The sequence below is a fragment of the Mirounga leonina genome, unplaced genomic scaffold, assembly GCF_011800145.1.
Source record: "Mirounga leonina isolate KUSES-001 unplaced genomic scaffold, KU_Mleo_1.0 Mir_94, whole genome shotgun sequence".
NCBI classification, from domain to species: domain Eukaryota; kingdom Metazoa; phylum Chordata; class Mammalia; order Carnivora; family Phocidae; genus Mirounga; species Mirounga leonina.
The window spans coordinates 51,807,424-51,827,087 of NW_023270855.1; the positions used below are offsets into that span (position 1 = coordinate 51,807,424).

The following is a 19,664-nucleotide window of genomic DNA, read 5'->3' on the forward strand; positions in this document are numbered from 1 at the left end:
AAGAAAAGACTGGTGCACTGAGGGAGATGATGAACAAGATAATTCCAGACAGTTTTAAATGCAACGAGGAACACAGAGCTAGACATTTAATGGAGATTTTAGTTTTTATGATGGTGGTGACATGGACTAGAACAAAGGGCCTAGAGATAAAGAATAATGGACAGCTTTGAGATGTATTTGGGAGGTTAAACTGGTACGCAGAGAATCCCCCAGGATTCTACATGAGGAAAGTACTCAACAAATAGTAAATGCTGTCACCTCCCTGATAGGGCCGCTCTGGAGCAGATGGGGCTCGGGGCCTCCCAGGAGACACAGGACCTAAGGTGGGTGATAAGGTCAGGATTGGGACTTGGAGGGACCATCAGGTCAAGGACTCGGGGCTCAGGTGGTGTCTCTTTGTGCAGGGTGATCGGGGTTTTGATGGCTTGCCAGGGCTACCTGGAGAGAAAGGGCAAAGGGTGAGTGTATGAGGCCCCTCCCCCATAGCAAGCTTCCTGATATTCATGGCACCCTCTCCACCCCCAGTACTGGAGCCTCCATCCCTGTGTGTGAGCTCTGATCCCTTGTGCCTCATTTCCTTTCCTGTGGGGCTGGTCTCTATCCCCACATTTCCACTCTGAACTCCCCTCTATTCCCAACTCCAGGGTGACTTTGGCCATGTGGGGCAACCTGGTCCCCCAGGAGAGGATGGTAAGAAGGTAAGTTTGGAAGAGAGAGAATGGTTTAGAAGTTAGAAAGCCAGAATGAGAGAGCAATAGAGTATTCAGGGGACAGGATGAGAGGCGAGGGTCAGGAGCCTCGGTGGGCCTCCAAAAGATAGATTGAGAGCTGGGGGCTAGTACCAGAGTTAGTAGGTGAGACTCAGGATTGCAGGCCCAGGATTGGGGTCAGGGGCCTGGACTGAATCACATGTGCTCAGTCTGTTGGTTACTGCCTCAAGCTCTGACTCTTGGATCCTCTGGAAGAGTCTGCCCAGATGAGGGAAGGTGGTTTTCTGAGTGTTTTTCCTCCTCCCCCGTCACCAAGTGATGAACGCTTTCCCACAGGGAGCCGAAGGACCTCCGGGGCCCACTGGCCAGGCTGGGGAGCCAGTGAGTATTAGGGACCTCTGGATCCTTTGCTCCTGGCACAGGGGAGGGAGTCATGATTCATGGGGCCTCAGAGCAGCGATGCTGGAATAATGCTCCTACCTCCTTGCAGGGCCCCCGAGGACTGATCGGCCCTAGAGGCTCCCCTGGTCCCCTGGGACGGCCGGTGAGAATGTCACTTTCTGTCCACATCCCTGCTTGTCCTTTTCCCACTTCTGTCCCCTCTGCATGTCCATTTCTGTTACCTGGTTTCTCTGCCCACTCATCTTTCCACCTGTGCCTCTCAGTGTCTCAGACTCAGGCTCCTGTGTGGTATCTGCCCGGGTCTCACACCCTCTCCTCCCCCCAGGGTGTAGTTGGAATTGATGGTGCTCCAGGAGCCAAAGGAAATGTGGTACGTGTTCTGCCTTCTGTCCCCTAATGCTTTCTGATGTCCTGATTCCGTGATCATCCATCCATATCCCTGTCCACTCCCATGACTCCTATTTCAACTTCACTGACACTTCAACACCATGATCCCTTTCAGCTTCACAGCACCCCCACTTTCTCCCCAGGGTCCTCCAGGAGAACCAGGCCCTCCAGGACAGCAGGGAAATCCCGGGTCCCAGGTTTGAGCTATCATTTTCAATAATTGGGGGGCGATAGTAGTCAGCCAAGGTCATAGACAACTCCCAGCCTTTCCACTTCCCAACTCACTACCCATTTCTCATGCCTTTCTTCACCCCCTTTTTTAAAGAGAGAGAGAGCAAGCAGAGAAGGGGCAGAGGAAGAGAGAGAGAAAAAAAAAAATCTCAAGTAGGCTCCATGCTCAGTGTGGAGCCTGATGCGGGACTCAATCCCACAACCCTGAGAGCATGACCTGAGCTGAAATCAAGAGTCGGTTGCCTAGCCAACTGAGCCAGCCAGGCGCCCCACCTTTACCTTCTTTTTTATGTTTTCAGGGACTCCATGGCCCTCAGGGACCCATTGGCACTCCTGGGGAGAAGGTAAGTGACAGCCCCACCTACCACCACCCTCTCCCGTCTTCTTCCTTCAGCTCTATCTGCAGGAAAAGCTTCCCACCAGGACCCTTTTATTAGCCCTGGGTAATGATAAATTGCAACATTCCTTAAACAAGCCCAGAGTTTAAAAAAATATCATTGTTAGGGAAGGGTTGGTTGGGAGAAACACAAATCCACCAAAGCTAGATCACATATTATCTGGATTTAGGGGAACCCACAGATGCCAGTCATTGCAAATATTAGCAAGACCCATGGGCCAGGAAAGCCCTTTCTCTGGGGCCCTATGGTGTCATCTTTATTCCTGTGCACATCTGTTCTATCTCCCCCAGCAAACAGGCTTCTTGCTGCACGTATCTTAGTCTTCACCCCCAAGTTCCATTTCTACATGGTTTTGTGCTACTTTAATTACAATTTCAGCCCCTAGCTCCTCTTGACCTTATAGTTTCTTTACCCAAATCCATCTGATTATAGTTTCTATGAAGTGAGGTGTCGCTTACCTCAAAATTTCAGAAGAAAATCTGATTGGCTTAGTTGGTCCAAGGTGCCCACTTCTGGACCTATCCACTATTTGTAGAACATAGGGGGTCACCTCATGCCTGCCTGGGCCCACCTCTCATCAGATGAAGACAGAGGCACTTCTGAAGAAAAGGATGTGGCTGGGGAGTTCCCCCCAACACTGTTTTTACCTCCCTTGTCTCAACTCTCCCAGAGATGGAGGATTTCTGGGGCTCAGAGAGGGAAGGAGGCTTGCCCAGGATCACACAGCAAGTCTGGGCAAAGCTAGGGAGAGATTTCCTAGCCTGTGGGATATGCTTGTTCTGTGACCTTGAGTAGCTGCAGGTCTGAGTAAGGCTGTTCCTGGTGGGATGCCAGACTCCGAGACCCATCCGTCTCCCCCTACTGTTCATCTTCTTTCAGGGTCCCCCTGGAAACCCAGGAATTCCAGGCATTCCAGGATCTGATGGCCCTCTGGTGAGAACTGGGTTCGGGCAAAAGGAGGAAGGTGAAGGGGGAGGTTTGGGAATTTGGATGGCAAATCTTGGTCTCTGACAACTCCTTTCCCCAGGGTCACCCAGGCCATGAGGGCCCCACGGGAGAGAAAGGGGCCCAGGTGAGTGCCCTCAGGAGAGACTGGGTTGGGGATGAGGGTTGATAGGCAGGGCTCATGAGGAGAGAGTTGAGGGCACTGGGAACACAGTGCGGGTAGGGGTAGAACAGGATGGCACTGATCTTATCTCCATCTCAGGGTCCACAAGGGTCAGCAGGACCCCCGGGCTATCCTGGACCTCGGGGTGTGAAGGTACGTGATACTTGGGGCCTGCAAGTAGGGATGAGTCATTGACATTGGCTCCGGGGAACCAGGTTCATAAGAAATGTGTGCATGTGTGGTGAGAGGTATCAGTCAGCTAGGAGAGGTGTGGTGGGAGTGGGGTTTCAATCTGAGTGACCATACGTAGAAGTGTGTGCGTTACTTGGAGCTGAACAGCCAAAGGGAAGTAGTGTAGTTGTTGCCTTGTAGTTGAGAATAGTTAGGTCCATCAGAGGCTGGACCCATTTCACTATAAACACGGTCCAGGTCAGCACACCGTAGTGAAGCACAGTTGGGTTTTTTTTTTGTTTTTTTGTTTTTTGTTTTTAAAGATTTTATTTATTTATTTGACAGAGAGAGACACAGCGAGAGAGGGAACACAAGCAGGGGAAGTGGGAGAGAGAGAGAAGCAGGCTTCCCGCAGAGCAGGGAGCCCGATGCGGGGCTCGATCCCAGGACCCTGGGATCATGACCTGAGCCGAAGGCAGATGCTTAATGACTGAGCCACCCAGGTGCCCCAGACAGTTGGGTTTTAACTCAAGCCCAGAGCCATGTGATCCTCAAGCACAAAAATGCTGGGATCAGCCAAGAGCTATACTGTTGACCAAGGGCAGAGGCATTGGAATTCACATCTAATATGAGTCCAGTTACAGTGTAGCCAAGAATGGTACCTGTGGTCTAAGAACAGAGTTTGGTGGTAGCCAAGAAGCAACTCACCACATTTTTGCATTGTAGGCAAGCTCAGTTATACTATAACCAAGGAGGGGGCTATATAGTCCCCGTAGTCAGCCACAGAGTCCTATGGGTGGCCAAACTCAGAGTTACATTGTAACCAGGCACAGTTATATATAGTTGAAGCCTATGTTTTAACTGAGTCTAATTACACTGTAGCCCGGGTCAGAGAATCATGGTAGCCTAAGCTTTGTTACATTGTGGTCAAGTGAATACCCTTGTGGTTGGAGATAGTCATGCTATTGTCAAAACAGTTATATTGTATTTAAGTACAACTTCATTATAGTCATTGAGCTCAGTTACATTGTGTCTCTCTGTGGCTGGGGACAGTCATGCTATTCTCAAAACATGGTTATGTTGTATCCAAGTGCAATTTCATTATAGTCTCTGAGCTCGGTTACATATGTCTCTCTGTGGCTGGAGACAATCATGCTATTGTCAAAACACAGTTATGTTGTATCCAAGTGCAATTTCATTACAGTCTCTGAGCTCAGTCACATTGTAGCCAAGTGCAGTTTTCATTGCAACCCAAGGCCAGGGTTTGGGCACCTGGGCTTGAACTGAGCAGCCTTGCTGTAGCTAAGTACAGACTCGCCTTGTTGCCAGGCACAGAGTCACATTGTAGCCAGCACAATGGAGAACATTCCTTTGCCTTTAGAATGAGACTGGGGCCTGGAATGTTCATCCTCTTTCTCCTGCCAGAAGGAACTGTGGACACAGTGTCCCCGGGAGATTGGAATCAATTACTCGGAAATTTGGCCTTCCCTGCACACCCCCACACAGATGACCCTGGGAGGTTGCCAGTGGGAAGAGGGGTGGAGAGGCAGCCTCTTGCACACCACACTAGCAGCGTTGGAGAAAGGTCATTTCCTCTAAGGCTGCCCCCTTCCACTCCTGTCCAGTATCCTTTTGGGACTCTCCTGACTATTTTGGGGCAGGGGACTGAGTTGGAGGGCCCTTTGTAAGCAGGGAAGGGACTTGAGATCTTTTTTATTTTTCAGGGTACCTCTGGCAACCGGGGTCTCCAGGGGGAGAAAGGAGAGAAGGTGAGAAGAGAGGGGGGTCCTGGTTGCGGGGGAGCCCTAATAATGGGACTCTGGTTGTATCCCTTCCCTGAAGCCCTGACCTCTGACCTCTACACTCTCTCCCACCTAGGGAGAGGATGGCTTCCCGGGCTTCAAGGGTGATGGGGGGCTCAAAGGAGATCGGGTAAGATGACTTCCAGATGAGGGATCTAGTGGTTCTGGGGCACTTGGGGAAGACAGTGAAGGGGGGAGGGTGCTGGGGCTCAGATAGGGGGCTGGAGGGAGCAGGAGTGACTCAGGGTCTGATACCTCCTTTCTATTCCAGGGGCTCCCCGGCCCCCCCGGCCCCCGGGGAGAGGATGGTCCGGAAGGGCTGAAGGGGCAGGAGGGGCTGGCTGGCGAGGAGGGTCCCCCAGGCTCAGCTGGGGAGAAGGTGAATGGACCTTGGTCACCCTCTCCAGTCTACTCTATGGCTTCCCATCCTGCAGCCAAGATGTTCCCTGGCCCTTTGCCTTCTGCCCTTGGCTCTTTTATCTCCAACCTCAGGAGGCTGCTACCACACTTACCATCTCTGATTCCTTAACTCAGCAATACAGAGCAATTTCATGCACAGTATCTGATTTTTATCCCCAAAACCACTACAGGCAACAGGAATTTTTATCCCCATTTTGCAGATAAGGAAGCTGAGATAGAACAGAATAGAATAGAATGAGTTGCCCAAAGATATGCCCCTAGCAGGCAGGAGCCAAGACTTGAACTCCCTGAATCTCACCCTATTGCCCCTGTCACCATGCTCCAGCCATCCTGCCCTTTCTTTTCTGAACTTCAGGTTGCAATTTCTGACATTTGTCCCATAATTTCTCTGTAGGGTAAGCTTGGGGTGCCAGGTCTCCCGGGTTACCCAGGACGTCCAGGCCCTAAGGTAAGAAGCTAAGGGGTAGGGGGTGGGCAAGGATAGCATTCAGAGATTGATTAACATCTGGAGGGCCAGGATGTGGTCTAGGGGAGTGAGCTGTCCACCCCCTGGGTCACTAAGAGACAGCATAAGCTGTGAGCTTTGGTATCAGACTTGGGTTCAAATACCCACTCCTTACCTGCTAAGTGACCTTGGACAAGTCTCTTGAGTCCACTTGCTTCATTGTAAAATGGAGATACCAGTAGTCTTTGTCTCATCCACTTGATTATAATAGCATTGATAATTTTGATAATAAAACTATACGATCCTTCTTATTTGGTGTGATTAGGGTTGGTTGAAACAAAGCCAGTAAGGAGGAGAATCACACACACACACACAAAAAAATCCATGTCTTACATATATTGAATTATAACTTACAATAAAATGTACTTATATAAAAATGTACATTTGTTTGCCAATTTTTTGATGGATGAGGCTGCTGATTAGACATGTCTTTCTGCCTAAACCACACCCACATTACATCACTGACGATTTATAGTTTGGGTTTATATAAAGTGGAACAGAAACTTAGACACTTGGGAAGAAGTCCAAGTGCAGAATCCTTCCAGAGTTCCACACTTTTGTCATCTCCATCTGGCAGTTATCTTGTGCATATGCCTCATTTGACGTGACTTTTTTTAGTGACTTCCCTTTTTATTGAGTCTTTTCCATTTAACTTAGATTTGGTAGACATCTTTCTTTTCCTTTCTGCATTCCATCAGTTGTTGTAAACTTTCATTAAGTCACATGACTCCAATAGCAAGCACAACTGACATAAACAGACTCGGGAATAAACTCAAGGCACCATACCTAAGAATAGAACTCAACCGATTGGAGCAGGAGTTCATGGGATTTAGAGCAAAGCCTCTTGGACAAGACCAGTCTGTGTGTTTTGGGCAGTGAGTAATACATGACAGAAGGCATGGTGTGTTGGTTAAGTTGAGGTTGGTGTCTTAGCTGTTATAAAAAAATACTTTAGACAGGGTGGCCTAGACAACAGAAATTTATTTCTCACTGTTTTTGATGCTGGAAGTCTGAGATCAGAGTGCTAGCATGGTTGGATTCTGGTAAGGACTCTCTGGTTTGCAGACAGCTGTGTCCTCTCTGTATCCTCACGTGGGGGGCTGGGGGGAGAGGGGGACAGAGAGAGAGAGAGAGAGAGGGAGAGAGAGACAGGGACAGGGAGGGAAGGAGAGAGAGATCTAGTCTCCTTTTCTTATAAAGACACTGATCCCCTTTGTGAGGGCTCCAACATTATGACCTACTTACCTCCCAAAGGTTCCACCTCCAAATACCATTCTTTTTTTTTTTTTTAAGATTTTAAAATTTTTATTTATTTGACAGAGAGAGAGAGAGAGCACAAGCAGGGGGAGCGGCAGGCAGAAGGAGAGGGAGAAGTGGACTCTCCGCTCAGCAAGGCGCCCGATGTGGGGCTCGATCCCAGGACCCTGGGATCATGACCTGAGCCGAAGGCAGTTGCTTAACCAACTGAACCACCCAGCCACCCCTCCAAATACCATTCTTCAACACAGGGCTTCAGCACATGAACTTGAGGGGACACAAACATTCGGTCCATAGCAGTCAGTAATAATCAGCCCGAATAATGACAGCTAACATGTCATAAGCTCTTACTATGTGTCACACACCATGTAAAATACTTTCTATACCTTATCCTATTTGATCCTCCCCAAAACCTTGTGAGGGAGGTATTGTTGGTATTCCCAGGCTACAAATAAGGAGACTGATGCTCAGAGAGGGTAAGCCATTTGACCAGGGCCACACAGCTAGTCTAGTGGTAGGTCTGGGATTCAAAACGTGGTGAGGGCTGGGAGGGGCTAGAAGAGCCTGTGATGTCCTCCCCTGGTTGGAGGGAGGATGCCTCCGAGATGGGCAGGACAGCATGGACTGGAGTCAGTTAACAAATATCAAGTAAGCTCCGACTTTGTACCAGGTTGAGGAGACTAAGACCAGAGTAACATGTCCTAGCAGAGAAAACATACAATGAATAAGTAAGCAAAGGAACAAGGTCATTTCAGTATAAATATATTGGGAAAACAAAATAGGACAATGTGATAGAGGGAGGGTGACTTGGAGGATGTGGTGGTCAGGATGGTGGCAGAAGACTTCTCTAAGGAGTTGACATCTAAGTGAGATCCAAAGGATGAGGGATAGCTGCCTCTGTGGGGGCCTGAGAGAAGAGAAGTTTAGGCAAAGGAAGCAGCCAGTGCAAAGGCCCTGAGGCAGGAGTGAACCAGTGTGCCTGAGTAGCATGGAGGGGCCAGTGTGGCTGGAGTGGAGTGAGCAAGGGTGGGAGAAGAGGAGGGCAGAGGGCTACCTTGGAGGAGGATGGGGCTGGAGGGACCAAAGAAGCTTCTGGAAAGGATGGAGTGGCTGAAGCGTGAGGGGTCAGCTTTGCCCCCCACCTACTCCTCACCCCAGTCTTCTCTCTCTGATTCTCTCAACTCAGGGGTCTACTGGCTTTCCCGGGCCCCTGGGGCCATTAGGAGAAAAAGGGAAGCGGGTGAGTCGTGATCCCGGGGTCCGGGGAGAGGGTAGGGCTTGTCTGGGGGAACATGTGTGGCTCTGCAGGACAGTGGGGAGGCCCCTGGGTGGCTGTATCCAAGCCCGGAAACACTTGTCTGCACACATATCCCCAGACGCAGCGCAGGGCCCATGTAGGTGACCCCACCGGGCATTCCTGAACGTGTGTGCCAGTGTGCATGGACCTCTCAGTGTGGGTCGGAAGGGGTCTGGGTGCTGCAACATGTGGGCCTGTGGTAAGCAAGGACCCAGGCCTGCGTGCACGTGTGTGACTGTGGACGTAAGTGTGTGTGCGAAAGCGTATGGATATGCACACACATGCACGTCTGTGTGTACGGCTGTGCTTATGAGGACCGCGTCCTCCTGTGAATCCATGCGTGCACGTGTTTACGTTGAGTGTGCACGTGTGCGAGGGACAGATTGCACGAGGAGCTCCGGGTGTCGACCCGAGGCTGCGGGTCACCTAACGTGTGCTGCTATGGCATGCAGTCTGGGAGAAGTGGGTGTCCTTCTGGGCTTGTGTTTGGACCCTGTAGGTGCAATCACAGGTGTAACTGGGTGTCTGTGATCTTTGCACAGTGAGAGAGAGAGAGAAAGGCTTGTGAATAAACGTGCAGCAGACCTCTTTCTGGGTCTGTGCCTGGATGCATCTGTGTGCGTCAGGTCTTTGCATCATAACTTTCTTCTGCTTCCCCCTCACCTGATTTATTTTCCAGGGGAAGGCGGGGCAGCCAGGCCTGGAAGGAGAGCGGGGACCACCAGTAAGAAGATGGCTCCCCCATTCTGCCGGGCCTGGGGGGGGGGCAGGGCTGGAAGGAGGGGCTGCGGGAGGAGAGGCAGTGGGGAGGTCGTACGTGGGCAGGGCAGCGGGTTTGGGTTACGTAGGTGTCCCTGGTAGGGCAAGGAGGAGTCACAGAGGGAGGGGCCCCAGAGGACGCGGGCTCATCTCCTAGGCTTCCCCCACCTCTTGCTTCTAATCTTTGCTTCTTTTCTACTCAGGGCTCCCGCGGAGAGAGGGGGCAGCCTGGTGCCACCGGGCAACCAGGCCCCAAGGTATGGGCTGGGCGGGTGATCAGGCTCCCATGCAGGCCCCCTGGCCCAGGCTCCTCAAGGCCCTCTAGGAAGCCCTCCCAGTTGGGTTTGTCCTGCAGCCTGAATCTTATCCATTGTGTCCTAGGGCGATGTGGGCCAGGATGGGGCTGCTGGGATCCCTGGAGAAAAGGTGAGCATGTGTCACGTCCAGATGGGAGACAAACCCAGGAGGGAGGGAGGCATTATGATGCAGTGGAAGGAACCCAGCCTCTAAAGTCCCAGCTCTGCCACTTGACTGCTGTGTGACCCTGGGCAAGTCACTCGACCTCTCTGGGCCTCGTTTTCCCCCTCTATGAGCTGGGAATACCACAGTCCCCACTGCAAAGGGCTGCAGTGGCATAGGACATGACTGACTGCGTGTCGCGCATCTGGCCCCATGCCCAGTGGGCAGAAAGTGTCAGTAGGCTTGTCCTTATGTGGGGCTCAAGGGGCCAGGCCAGAGGGATGAGGCCATGGTTTTTGGTTCCATTTCAGGGCCTCCCAGGTCTGCAAGGCCCTCCTGGATTTTCTGGGCCAAAGGGTCCCCCTGTAAGTGAGTGCACCCTAATTGGGGGTGGCCTGGAGGGAGCCAGGGAGTGGGGAGACTCCTTAGTCATGCCTCGTCTCTCTCCTACCTTGTCCCCCAGGGCCCCCAGGGGAAAGATGGACGTCCTGGGCACCCTGGTCAGAGAGGAGAATTGGTGAGTGGCCTCTGGACTTTTGACCCCTGGCCTCATTAGGCTCTCTAGTTCTTCCTCCTGTGTGACACCCCTTTTAATTTTTCCCCCAGGGCTTCCAAGGTCAGACAGGCCCACCTGGACCAGCTGGTGTCGTGGGTCCTCAGGTCAGAACGGACCCCACAGGTCTTCCCAGTTTTGCACCAGTTGGGAGATATGTGGGGGGAAGCGCATCTCAGACAGCCCCCCCCCCCCTCAATGCTGGACCACCTCCATTCAAGATAAGCTTCCTTCCTCTTCAGGGAAAGACAGGAGAAGCTGGACCTCTGGGTGAGAGGGGCCCCCCAGGCCCTCCTGGACCTCCCGGTGAACAAGGTCTTCCGGGCCTGGAAGGCAGAGAGGGTGTCAAGGTGAGACCCTGCCCCCTAGGAAATCTCAAAGTTTCCTCAATGGCCCCGTGCCACCCCAGGCCTCAGAATCAACCCCATGGGGGAGGGGGCCCAGATTCACAGACTAGGAGGAAACACTCCTTCTCTGGAGCCTGACCTTCCTCCTCTGCACTCCTACAGGGGGACCTGGGACCACCAGGACCCCTTGGGAAGGAAGGACCACCTGGACCCAGGGGCTTCCCGGGCCCCCAAGGAGCCCCTGGGGACCCAGTGAGTATCCTTTGGAGTCCCCTCCCTCCCACAAATGTACCTGGCTGGGCTGTGAAGCGGAGGAGGAGGGGGGCTCTGGGGGGGACATGGTGGTGGCATCCTGGGGACAACCGTGAAAATAAAGGAGGGACCTGGAGGAGATAGACCCCTGACCCTCAGTGCCTAGGAAGGAGGGGGGAACTGTGAGCCTCCAGAAGACAGGACCTGAGCACACCCTTGGGCGTCTCTTGACTGAATCATCTCCTCCCTCAGGGACCTATTGGTTTAAAGGGTGACAAAGGCCCCCTGGGCCCCATTGGAGCCAACGTAAGTGTAACCCCATCTGCTGGGTGGGGGGCAGGGTGGAAGGGCCTTGGGGCATCTGGGAAGCTGGGCATTGCCATGATTAAGTCCACTATTTTGGGTGCCAAACAGGCCTGGGTCACACCCATGACCTCAGTTTTCTCACCTGTAACATGGCCCCATCCGTGAGATGATCCATCCCACACTTACTGCATGCTAGACATCAACATATAAAAATCTCCTTTCTCCTGGAGCTTATATTCTAGTTGAGGAGATAAGGAATCAGTGGTGATGAATAGCACAGAGAAGGGGGAGTAGGAAGAGAGGCGTTGAAATGAGCTGGTCAAGGAAGGCCTCCTGAGAAGGTGACATTTGAGCTGAGATCTGAGGGAGGTGGAGAAGGAGCCATGCGGATATATAAGGGAAGAGTGTTCCAGGCAGCGGGAATAGCATGTGCAAAGGCCCTGGGGCTGGAGTGTGTGCGGCATGTTGGAGGAAATGGTGAGGCCTGTGTGGCTGGAAGGAAGAGAGTGAGGGGGTGAGTGGGAGACAGAGAGGGCAGGAAGTAATGGGGCAGGTTGTGCGGGGCCTGTGTAAGGACGATTTCCCATTTCCTGAGTAAGCTGGAAGCTGTGGAGGGCTGTGAGCAGGGGGACATGTATGCCCTGACTCAGGTGTCCCTCTAGCTGCTGTGGGGAAGGGAACAGAGTCGATAAGACACCAGTAGCTCCTTAACTCCGTGCCTGGTGGCTTGAAGGGCCTCTATCAGTGAGAACTACTTTGCTACTTTTCCTGACCCTTTACCCCTGTTTTCAGGGCTCCCCTGGGGAGCGGGGGCCACTGGGCCCAGCAGGAGGCATTGGGCTTCCTGGCCAAAGTGGAGGCCCAGGCCCTGTTGGCCCTGCAGGCGAGAAGGGGTCCCCGGTGAGTGCCTGCCCACTACATTCCTCAAGCATCCTCAGGACCCCACATACCAGGACCTTCCCTCTTCCCTGGCCCCTGACATCCCCACTTCCACTCCCCCATCAGGGTGAACGTGGCCCCCCTGGACCCATAGGCAAAGATGGGATCCCAGGGCCCCTGGGGCTTCCCGGACCCCCTGGATCTGTTGGGCCGTCTGGCGAGGATGGGGACAAGGTGAGCGTTCATGGAGAGGGAGGGCCTCGGGGTCTCAGGGTATGGAGAGTCCAAGTTGGTCCTCCCTCATCCCGTTTCCTCTGCAGGGGGAAGTGGGCCCCCCTGGTAGCAAGGGGAACAAAGGTGACAAAGGGGATGCGGTGAGTGTGGGGCCCCAGGGAGGGAAATGGTCGTGGGGGAAGACAGAGGGATGTGAAGGATGGGGTGGGTAGCTGGGGCCCCGAGAGAATGGGAAGGGTGCTGGGGTATGACCCCCTCCTCTCCCTTTCCTTGGTGGCATCATTCTCTCTGTCTGTGACTCTGCATGGCTCTGAGGCATCGCATCCCCAGCTTCCCCCCAGGACTTCAGCCACAGTGCACAGCGTCTGTGAGCCAGCTCAGTCCCTGGAGGGACTTCTGGGGGAAAGTCCTGTTGGGCCAAGCTCAGGATGATGTCTGTGTCTGATCCTGTCGGTTGATGGCTAGGAACACAGGGCTGTACAGGAAGCAGCTGTTGCTTCCTGGTAGGTGGAGTGGGAGGCAGTGATTGTCATCTTGAGTGCCCTCCTAATCTTGAACTTGAGGTGTTTTTTTGGCTGTGTTCCCTCCACCAGGGCCCACCTGGACCAACAGGAGTACGGGGTCCTGTGGGACACCCAGGCTCCCCGGTGAGTGCTCCTGGCTTTGTGACCATCCCCTGGATCCCAGATAGGAAGGGACAGGGTTCTCCACCATGACCCAGACCCAAACTCAACCCCAATCCTGATCTACCCCTCCATGCTGACATCCAACAGGAACTACCCCTAGAATCTGACTCAATCCCAATCTCAACCTGAATCCTGAAGGTCCTCACAGTCCCAGTCTCAACCCGACCCACGACCTTAACCTCAATCCCAACTCAAACTTTATCTACAAATCTGAACCTTGACCCCATCCTACCCTTAACCCCAACTCTGACCCACCCTCCAATGCTGACCCCAAACCTGAACTCAAACTTTGAATCTGACCTTGGCCCCAACCTTAAACTCAACCCTAAATTCCATCTCAGCCCCATCATGACCTTGACCTCAACTCACCACCCAATGCCCATCTCACCACCCAATATCCATATGAAAACTTTGACTCAACCCTTTACTTAATTCCCAAACTTTGACCCTTAGTCTGCACCCCCAACGCTAAGTCCAACCCTGACCCTTTCCAAACTTAATCCCAACCCTGACTGTAATTGTTAACCTCAGTCCTGACTTTGACCCTGAGCCTATCTCCTGAGCAGATCTCCTAACTGCCTTGACCCAGACCCTACCTGTGCCCTGCTTCTGTCCTTCTCCCAGGGAGCAGATGGGGCTCAGGGACGCCGGGGACCACCAGGCCTCTTTGGGCAGAAAGGAGATGACGGAGTGAGAGGCTTCGTGGGGATGATTGGCCCTCCTGGCCTGCAGGTGGGTGTCTGAGTTTGGGGGTGTGGCCTCTTTCCCTGCACTCTGTGCTCCAATCTTTCTTCTTCTTTCCACAGGGGCTGCCAGGTCCTCCTGGAGAGAAAGGGGAGGTCGGAGACGTAGGGTCCATGGTATGGACAACCTGGGGCAGGTGGGAGGGGGAAGAGGATAGCAGAGTGGTGGTGGCCATTACATCAGTTTTGGGGGGGTGGTGTCACAGGGCACGTTGTCATTTTAAGGTGATGCTGGTCACCAACATTAAGGATGGTGTTTGTGGTTAGTGGTGCCTTTGGGGAGTCATGAGGTCACTGGATGCTATGCTGACTGTCCCACAGGGTCCCCATGGAGCTCCAGGGCCTAGGGGTCCCCATGGCCCCAGTGGATCAGAGGTGAGAACTCGGTGGGGGGTGGGGCAGGATGCCTGAGAGGTGGGGTCCTCCATTTCCCAAAAATGGGCTGTTGGGATCCCACAGTCCCACTTCTACCCCTTGCTGTCTCTCCAGGGCCCTCCAGGGCTGCCTGGGGGAGTTGGTCAGCCGGGCGCTGTGGGCGAGAAGGTGAGAGAAAGGGGGCAGGGGGCTGCCTAGGGTGGGGGAGACACAGCCAGTCCTGCTTGGGGGTGGCTGTTCTGGGGAGCTCCTCCCTGTCTTTCATTATCAGACCTCTCCCTACCCTGACTTTGACTCCTGCAGGGTGAGCCAGGGGAGGCTGGAGACCCAGGACCCCCAGGAACCCCAGGCATCCCTGTGAGTGACTGTGTCCTATACCCCTGCACCCATCTCAGGGAACCCCTGACCCCTGGGCATCTTGGGGCACCCTGACCTCTGGGCAGGTCTGAGTCAGCCACTGACTCAGGACCTATGGGTATCCCCAGTTATCTTGATGACAGGGTCCTGGAAGGTCTCAGTTAGGGCTGCTACATAGAGTTCTTCAGGTTGTACACCTACAGGAGGGTGTGGGGCTGGGGGTGCAGGTGAGGGCTCAGATCCAAGCTATGAACCCGGAGTGGGGGATGAACTTCCCAGAGGGATCCCCTTTCCTAACTCACTCCAGTGTGGCATGTGGGCTAGACCAGCCTTGGTCATGATCTCTGAGCAACTGGACCATCCTGGCCCCTGACTCTGATAAATCCTAGATAACCTTTGACCTCTGACCCTTTGACAGAGGGTCTAGCTCCTCTGACCCCTGGCCCCAGGAAAGTCCCAGACCACCCAGATTCCTGAGTCCAGGGATGCTAACCCTTTGAAGAGTCCAGGCTATTCTGACCTCTGACCTCTGTTTCTGCAAAGGGGCCCAAGGGAGAAATTGGTGAAAAGGGGGACTCAGGCCCATCTGGGGCTGCTGGACCCCCAGGCAAGAAAGGCCCCCCTGGAGAGGATGGAGCCAAAGGGAATGTGGTGAGTCCTGGGAGAGGTGGAGGCAGAGATCGGGGAGGGGCACTTATGTCCACTTGAACCTGATCCCTAACTTCTATCGAGGGGTTCTTCCTCCAATGTGCTGATTCCCTGAGCAACCCAGAACGTGGCTGAATACTGAACGAATGGATGGTTATATGTCACTGTATGGGGTGCAACTTGCTCCCACACGGAAAGATTCTGAAAGTGTTGGAACCGTTGAGATTGACGCCTGGAGTTGGGGCTGATGTGGGATTTGGCCTTAGGGCGGAGGTTGAGGCCCTCCCCCCATCGTGGTGGGGCTTGGGGTGGGGTGGGAGGGCAGTGAGGAGCTTCAGGGTCTATGGAACCTCAAGTTGGATCTGACCCCTTTTCTGAGGGTCAGGCCTATCTGTGAGTCCCGAGCTGGGAGTTGCCTGGAGGACAAAGTGAAGTGATGCATGTCACAGGCTTAGCTCAGACCTGTACACATTAGACTTTAGAATGTTCACTCTCCCAGGGTGGGGATTTTGCGTTTTGTTCACTAGCATATCCTCAGCAGTCCAAGCTGTGCTTGGGGGCAGTTCATCTGTCAAATAAATGAACGAATGCCCGATAATTCAGAGAGGTGATTATTCCTCGTTCTGTCTTCCAGGGCCCCACTGGGCTCCCAGGAGATCTAGGACCCCCCGGAGACCCTGGAGTTTCGGTGGGTGTGAGGTGCCCCCCTACAAGCCCCCACATATTCCTAATTCTTTTCCCATCTCCCCACCCTCCACAGACTTGGGCAAGGTCAGTGGAACAAATAACCTTCACGTTGCCCCCTGTTTCCCCCCCAAATTCTTAAGTGCCTTCATGATCCCTGCCCCCCCCACAGGGTATCGATGGCTCCCCAGGAGAGAAGGGAGACCCTGGTGATGTCGGGGGACCGGTGAGTGGGGGAGCAGAGGATGTGGTGCTGGTAGAGGGGGGTTGGGGTGGGTGAGTGGGTGAACTGGGGTGAACCGGGGGAGTCAGAGGAGTAGGTGGATGAGGTGCCCAGGACCCCTGTAGATGCACTTGCTTCACCTCTCTGAAGCTTCACCATGAATGTGAGCAGCTTCAAGGAGGAGGTGGGAGATGGCTGGTGTTGGCATGATGTCTGGGGAAGGCTGTCTGGATCAGAGGCATCTTGAAATATAGTCACGCTCGACCAATGTGAGCTAATACTATCCTGCTGCTATTATATATCTGTAGGGTCCACCTGGGGCTTCTGGGGAACCTGGCCCCCCTGGGCCTCCTGGCAAGAGGGTGAGTGAGACCTGCCTCCTGGCTGTCCTGGCTCCATCCTTGCCCCCCCCATCTCCACAGGCCCCCATTCACCTCCATAGGCCCCCCTCACTCCCACAGGTCCCCCTAATCCCCACAGACCCCTATCATCTCAACAGACCCCCTTTACCCCCAAAGCTCCCCCCCCACATACTCTTTCCCTCCTCAGGGTCCTTCAGGCCGCATGGGTCGAGAAGGCAGAGAAGGGGAGAAAGGGGCCAAGGTGAGTACCCCCCACCCAGGGAAGTGTCCCTGTGCGGACACTCGACCAATAGTTGGACCATCAGAATGGGTGTCCCAATACCCTCCTCCTCCCTGATGGTTGTTGACTTGGAGGTCAGGAGAAAGTTTCCCTCTGACTCTTTCTGCTCTTCCCTTGCCCTGGTCTATCAGGGGGAGCCAGGTCCTGATGGACCCCCAGGGATGACAGGCCCAGTGGGGGCTCGAGGGCCCCCCGGACGTGTGGGGCCTGAGGGTCTTCAAGGGATCCCCGGCCCTGTGGTGAGTGGGGTGAGAACAGGGATGGGGTGGGGTGGGATCAGGCCCTCTCTGTGTGCTCCTATCCTATACTTTTTCACCCCAATCTGGAGCGGCTGACCCTGGCCGGGGGGTGGGGGCATCCACACTGAGTTCTGGCTGAGGGCAGCATTCCCATGTTCTGCTTCATCCTAGGGTGAACCAGGTCTCCTGGGACCTCCTGGGCAGATGGGCCCTCCTGGACCCCTGGTAAGAGACTTCTTTGTCCCTCATGTCCTGGCACTGAGAACCACACTGGGTGTCCAGAGACCGTCTAGTGACTGTGGGTCTGGTGGTGCAGGCTGACCCCTCACTGACTATCCATCTCACAGTCTACCCTGACCATCTATACTAACCATCTATTCTGACCACTTATCTTGATGGTCTACCCTGACCAACCACACTGACTCTCCATCTTGATGGTCTATCCTGACCAACCACACTGACCCTCCATCTTGGTGGTCTACACTGATCATCTACACTGAGCCTCCGTCTTGGTGGTTCATACTGACCACAGTGACGCTCCATCTTGATAGGCCAAACTGACCATCTATCTTGCTAGTCTACCCTGACCCCCCACACTGATCCTGACCACTGACCATTCATATTGGCTATGCTCCAACCCCTTCATTATCCCTTGTCATTCCTCCTCTCTCCTGACCATCCCCATGACCCCATCCCTGGTAGTTCCCACTTGAAATCTGGGTAATTTCCTATTTGACTATCCCCTAATCACCCACATGAACCTTGAGATTTCAAGTTTGAGTCTCACTAACTGAGCCTCACCCTCGTTCCAGGGGCCCTCTGGCCTTCCAGGATTGAAGGGGGATGCTGGCCTCAAGGGGGAAAAGGTAAGGACATGTCCTTCCATTATTCTCCCTCCATCTCCTCCACCTTTACCTCCCTCCCGGGCCAGAGGGCTGGCAGGTTGGGGTCTCCTCTGCTCCCACACTCACTACCCCAAGGCTCTAGAAGAAAAATCCACCAGCATCCCCCCCCACCATATTTCTTTCCCCATATGTACCTCTCTTGTCTTCCAGGGCCACATTGGATTAATTGGCCTCATCGGCCCCCCTGGGGAAGCTGGTGAGAAAGGGGATCAGGGGTTGCCAGGCGTGCAGGGCCCCCCTGGCCCCCAGGGAGAACCTGTGAGTTCTATCCCAAGTGGGAAGAATGTGTTCAGAGGAAGGGGTGGGTGGGGAGGCAGAACTGGGGCTTATTTGGAGACTGCACGTTTGGGAACTGGGTCTAGAATGATAGGGGTTGTGTCTGGGGAAAATGAGGGGCTCTATCTGGGGATATGCAAGTTGGACTCTGTGTCTGTGGCTTGTTCTTTCGAGGGCACTAGAGGCTTTTCTGGGGGATGTGCCTGGATCATAGGGGTGAACCCCATCAATGATGACCTTGATGTCCTTTCTTTAGGGTCCCCCTGGTCCCATCGGCTCTCTGGGCCACCCTGGGCCCCCAGGCGTGGTGGTGAGTAAGAGGGGTTTGTGGGGTGGGGTTACCGTGGTGGGCCAGCTGGGACTCCAGCCCTCCCTGTCTCTACCCCACAGGGTCCTCTGGGACAGAAAGGCTCCAAGGGGTCCCCGGTGAGTATATGCTGTCCCTTGGGCTCCCACATCCCGGCTTCCCGCCCCCTGCAACTTCACCACACCTCAGTGCCTTTGCATTGTTCATTTTTTCAATCAATCATGCGTTCAACGGATATTTATTCAACACCTACCGTTGTATTTTATCAAATCTGAGATGCCATCAATTGTAAGATGCGCCATTATTTTAGAAACTACTATGAACGAGAGCAGTTTTGACAAGGAGACTATGATTTGCCGAAGATGTTAAGATGTTGATTTCAGAGATGTTAAACTATGGAAAGAAAATGTGCGTTTTATCCTTGGTGCTAAACTGTGCATGTCCTTCGCCCAGGGCTGTGTGCGTGAGTGTGCGTGTGTGTGTGAGTGTGTATGTGTGTTGGCAGGAAGGGGTCTCCATAGACAGAGTTCACTCCCAAGTGACTTCTCCCTGCAGGGATCCTTTGGTCCCCGTGGCGATACTGGCCCCCCGGGGCCCCCCGGCCCCCCGGTAAGTTCCCCAGGGAGTATGTTGGAGAGTCCCAGGGGGTTCCCCAGTGCCCAGAACTGGTTGGGGCACACAGCAGGTGTTCAGGGTGTGCAGGTGGGGAGGGAGGTAACTTGAAAGCTGAGGGGGGGTCTGGGCTGGTGTTGGGGGTTTAGGGGGACACCCATGGGGGCTCTCTGACTGGGTCTCATCTTGCTTGGCTCTGTCTCCCCGACCATCTCTCTCTCCCTGTCTCTCTCCATCTCTTCATCTCTCCGGGCCTTTTGCTGTCTCTTCCAAATACTTGTTCCCTTGTTTTGTCTGTTTCTCTCCTGCGCGCGCTCCCTCTCTCTCTGCTTTCCTTGCCTCACCTGTGGATCTCCCTTTCATTGTGTTATTACTTTGGCTTTTCCCCATCTCTGGGTCTTTCTGTCTCTCCCTCCTGTGTGTCTGTCTCTGTCTCTGTCTGCTTCTCCATCTCCCCCGCCCCTTTGTGTATCTCTCTCTCCCCTTTCTT

General features: G+C 53.9%; 1 protein-coding gene across 3 annotated transcripts in view; it reads left to right on the forward strand.

Moving 5' to 3' along the window:
• Positions 1-19,664, forward strand: part of COL5A3 (collagen type V alpha 3 chain) — a 37,054-nt gene that overhangs the window by 11,835 nt on the left and 5,555 nt on the right. For all 3 annotated transcript variants that reach the window (XM_034998208.1, XM_034998207.1, XM_034998209.1), the window contains 46 exons: positions 270-323; positions 405-458; positions 645-698; positions 1,047-1,091; positions 1,201-1,254; positions 1,438-1,482; positions 1,643-1,696; positions 2,030-2,074; positions 3,008-3,061; positions 3,156-3,200; positions 3,336-3,389; positions 5,132-5,176; positions 5,286-5,339; positions 5,481-5,588; positions 6,024-6,077; positions 8,578-8,631; positions 9,368-9,412; positions 9,651-9,704; positions 9,829-9,873; positions 10,218-10,271; positions 10,370-10,423; positions 10,513-10,566; positions 10,702-10,809; positions 10,969-11,058; positions 11,311-11,364; positions 12,157-12,264; positions 12,370-12,477; positions 12,564-12,617; positions 13,071-13,124; positions 13,788-13,895; positions 13,970-14,023; positions 14,228-14,281; positions 14,396-14,449; positions 14,585-14,638; positions 15,182-15,289; positions 15,921-15,974; positions 16,143-16,196; positions 16,502-16,555; positions 16,743-16,796; positions 16,967-17,074; positions 17,246-17,299; positions 17,887-17,940; positions 18,130-18,237; positions 18,512-18,565; positions 18,646-18,681; positions 19,118-19,171. In XM_034998208.1, coding sequence (XP_034854099.1) covers positions 270-323; positions 405-458; positions 645-698; positions 1,047-1,091; positions 1,201-1,254; positions 1,438-1,482; positions 1,643-1,696; positions 2,030-2,074; positions 3,008-3,061; positions 3,156-3,200; positions 3,336-3,389; positions 5,132-5,176; positions 5,286-5,339; positions 5,481-5,588; positions 6,024-6,077; positions 8,578-8,631; positions 9,368-9,412; positions 9,651-9,704; positions 9,829-9,873; positions 10,218-10,271; positions 10,370-10,423; positions 10,513-10,566; positions 10,702-10,809; positions 10,969-11,058; positions 11,311-11,364; positions 12,157-12,264; positions 12,370-12,477; positions 12,564-12,617; positions 13,071-13,124; positions 13,788-13,895; positions 13,970-14,023; positions 14,228-14,281; positions 14,396-14,449; positions 14,585-14,638; positions 15,182-15,289; positions 15,921-15,974; positions 16,143-16,196; positions 16,502-16,555; positions 16,743-16,796; positions 16,967-17,074; positions 17,246-17,299; positions 17,887-17,940; positions 18,130-18,237; positions 18,512-18,565; positions 18,646-18,681; positions 19,118-19,171 — 2,871 coding nt within the window. The remainder of the gene's footprint in view (positions 1-269; positions 324-404; positions 459-644; positions 699-1,046; positions 1,092-1,200; positions 1,255-1,437; positions 1,483-1,642; positions 1,697-2,029; positions 2,075-3,007; positions 3,062-3,155; positions 3,201-3,335; positions 3,390-5,131; positions 5,177-5,285; positions 5,340-5,480; positions 5,589-6,023; positions 6,078-8,577; positions 8,632-9,367; positions 9,413-9,650; positions 9,705-9,828; positions 9,874-10,217; positions 10,272-10,369; positions 10,424-10,512; positions 10,567-10,701; positions 10,810-10,968; positions 11,059-11,310; positions 11,365-12,156; positions 12,265-12,369; positions 12,478-12,563; positions 12,618-13,070; positions 13,125-13,787; positions 13,896-13,969; positions 14,024-14,227; positions 14,282-14,395; positions 14,450-14,584; positions 14,639-15,181; positions 15,290-15,920; positions 15,975-16,142; positions 16,197-16,501; positions 16,556-16,742; positions 16,797-16,966; positions 17,075-17,245; positions 17,300-17,886; positions 17,941-18,129; positions 18,238-18,511; positions 18,566-18,645; positions 18,682-19,117; positions 19,172-19,664) is intronic.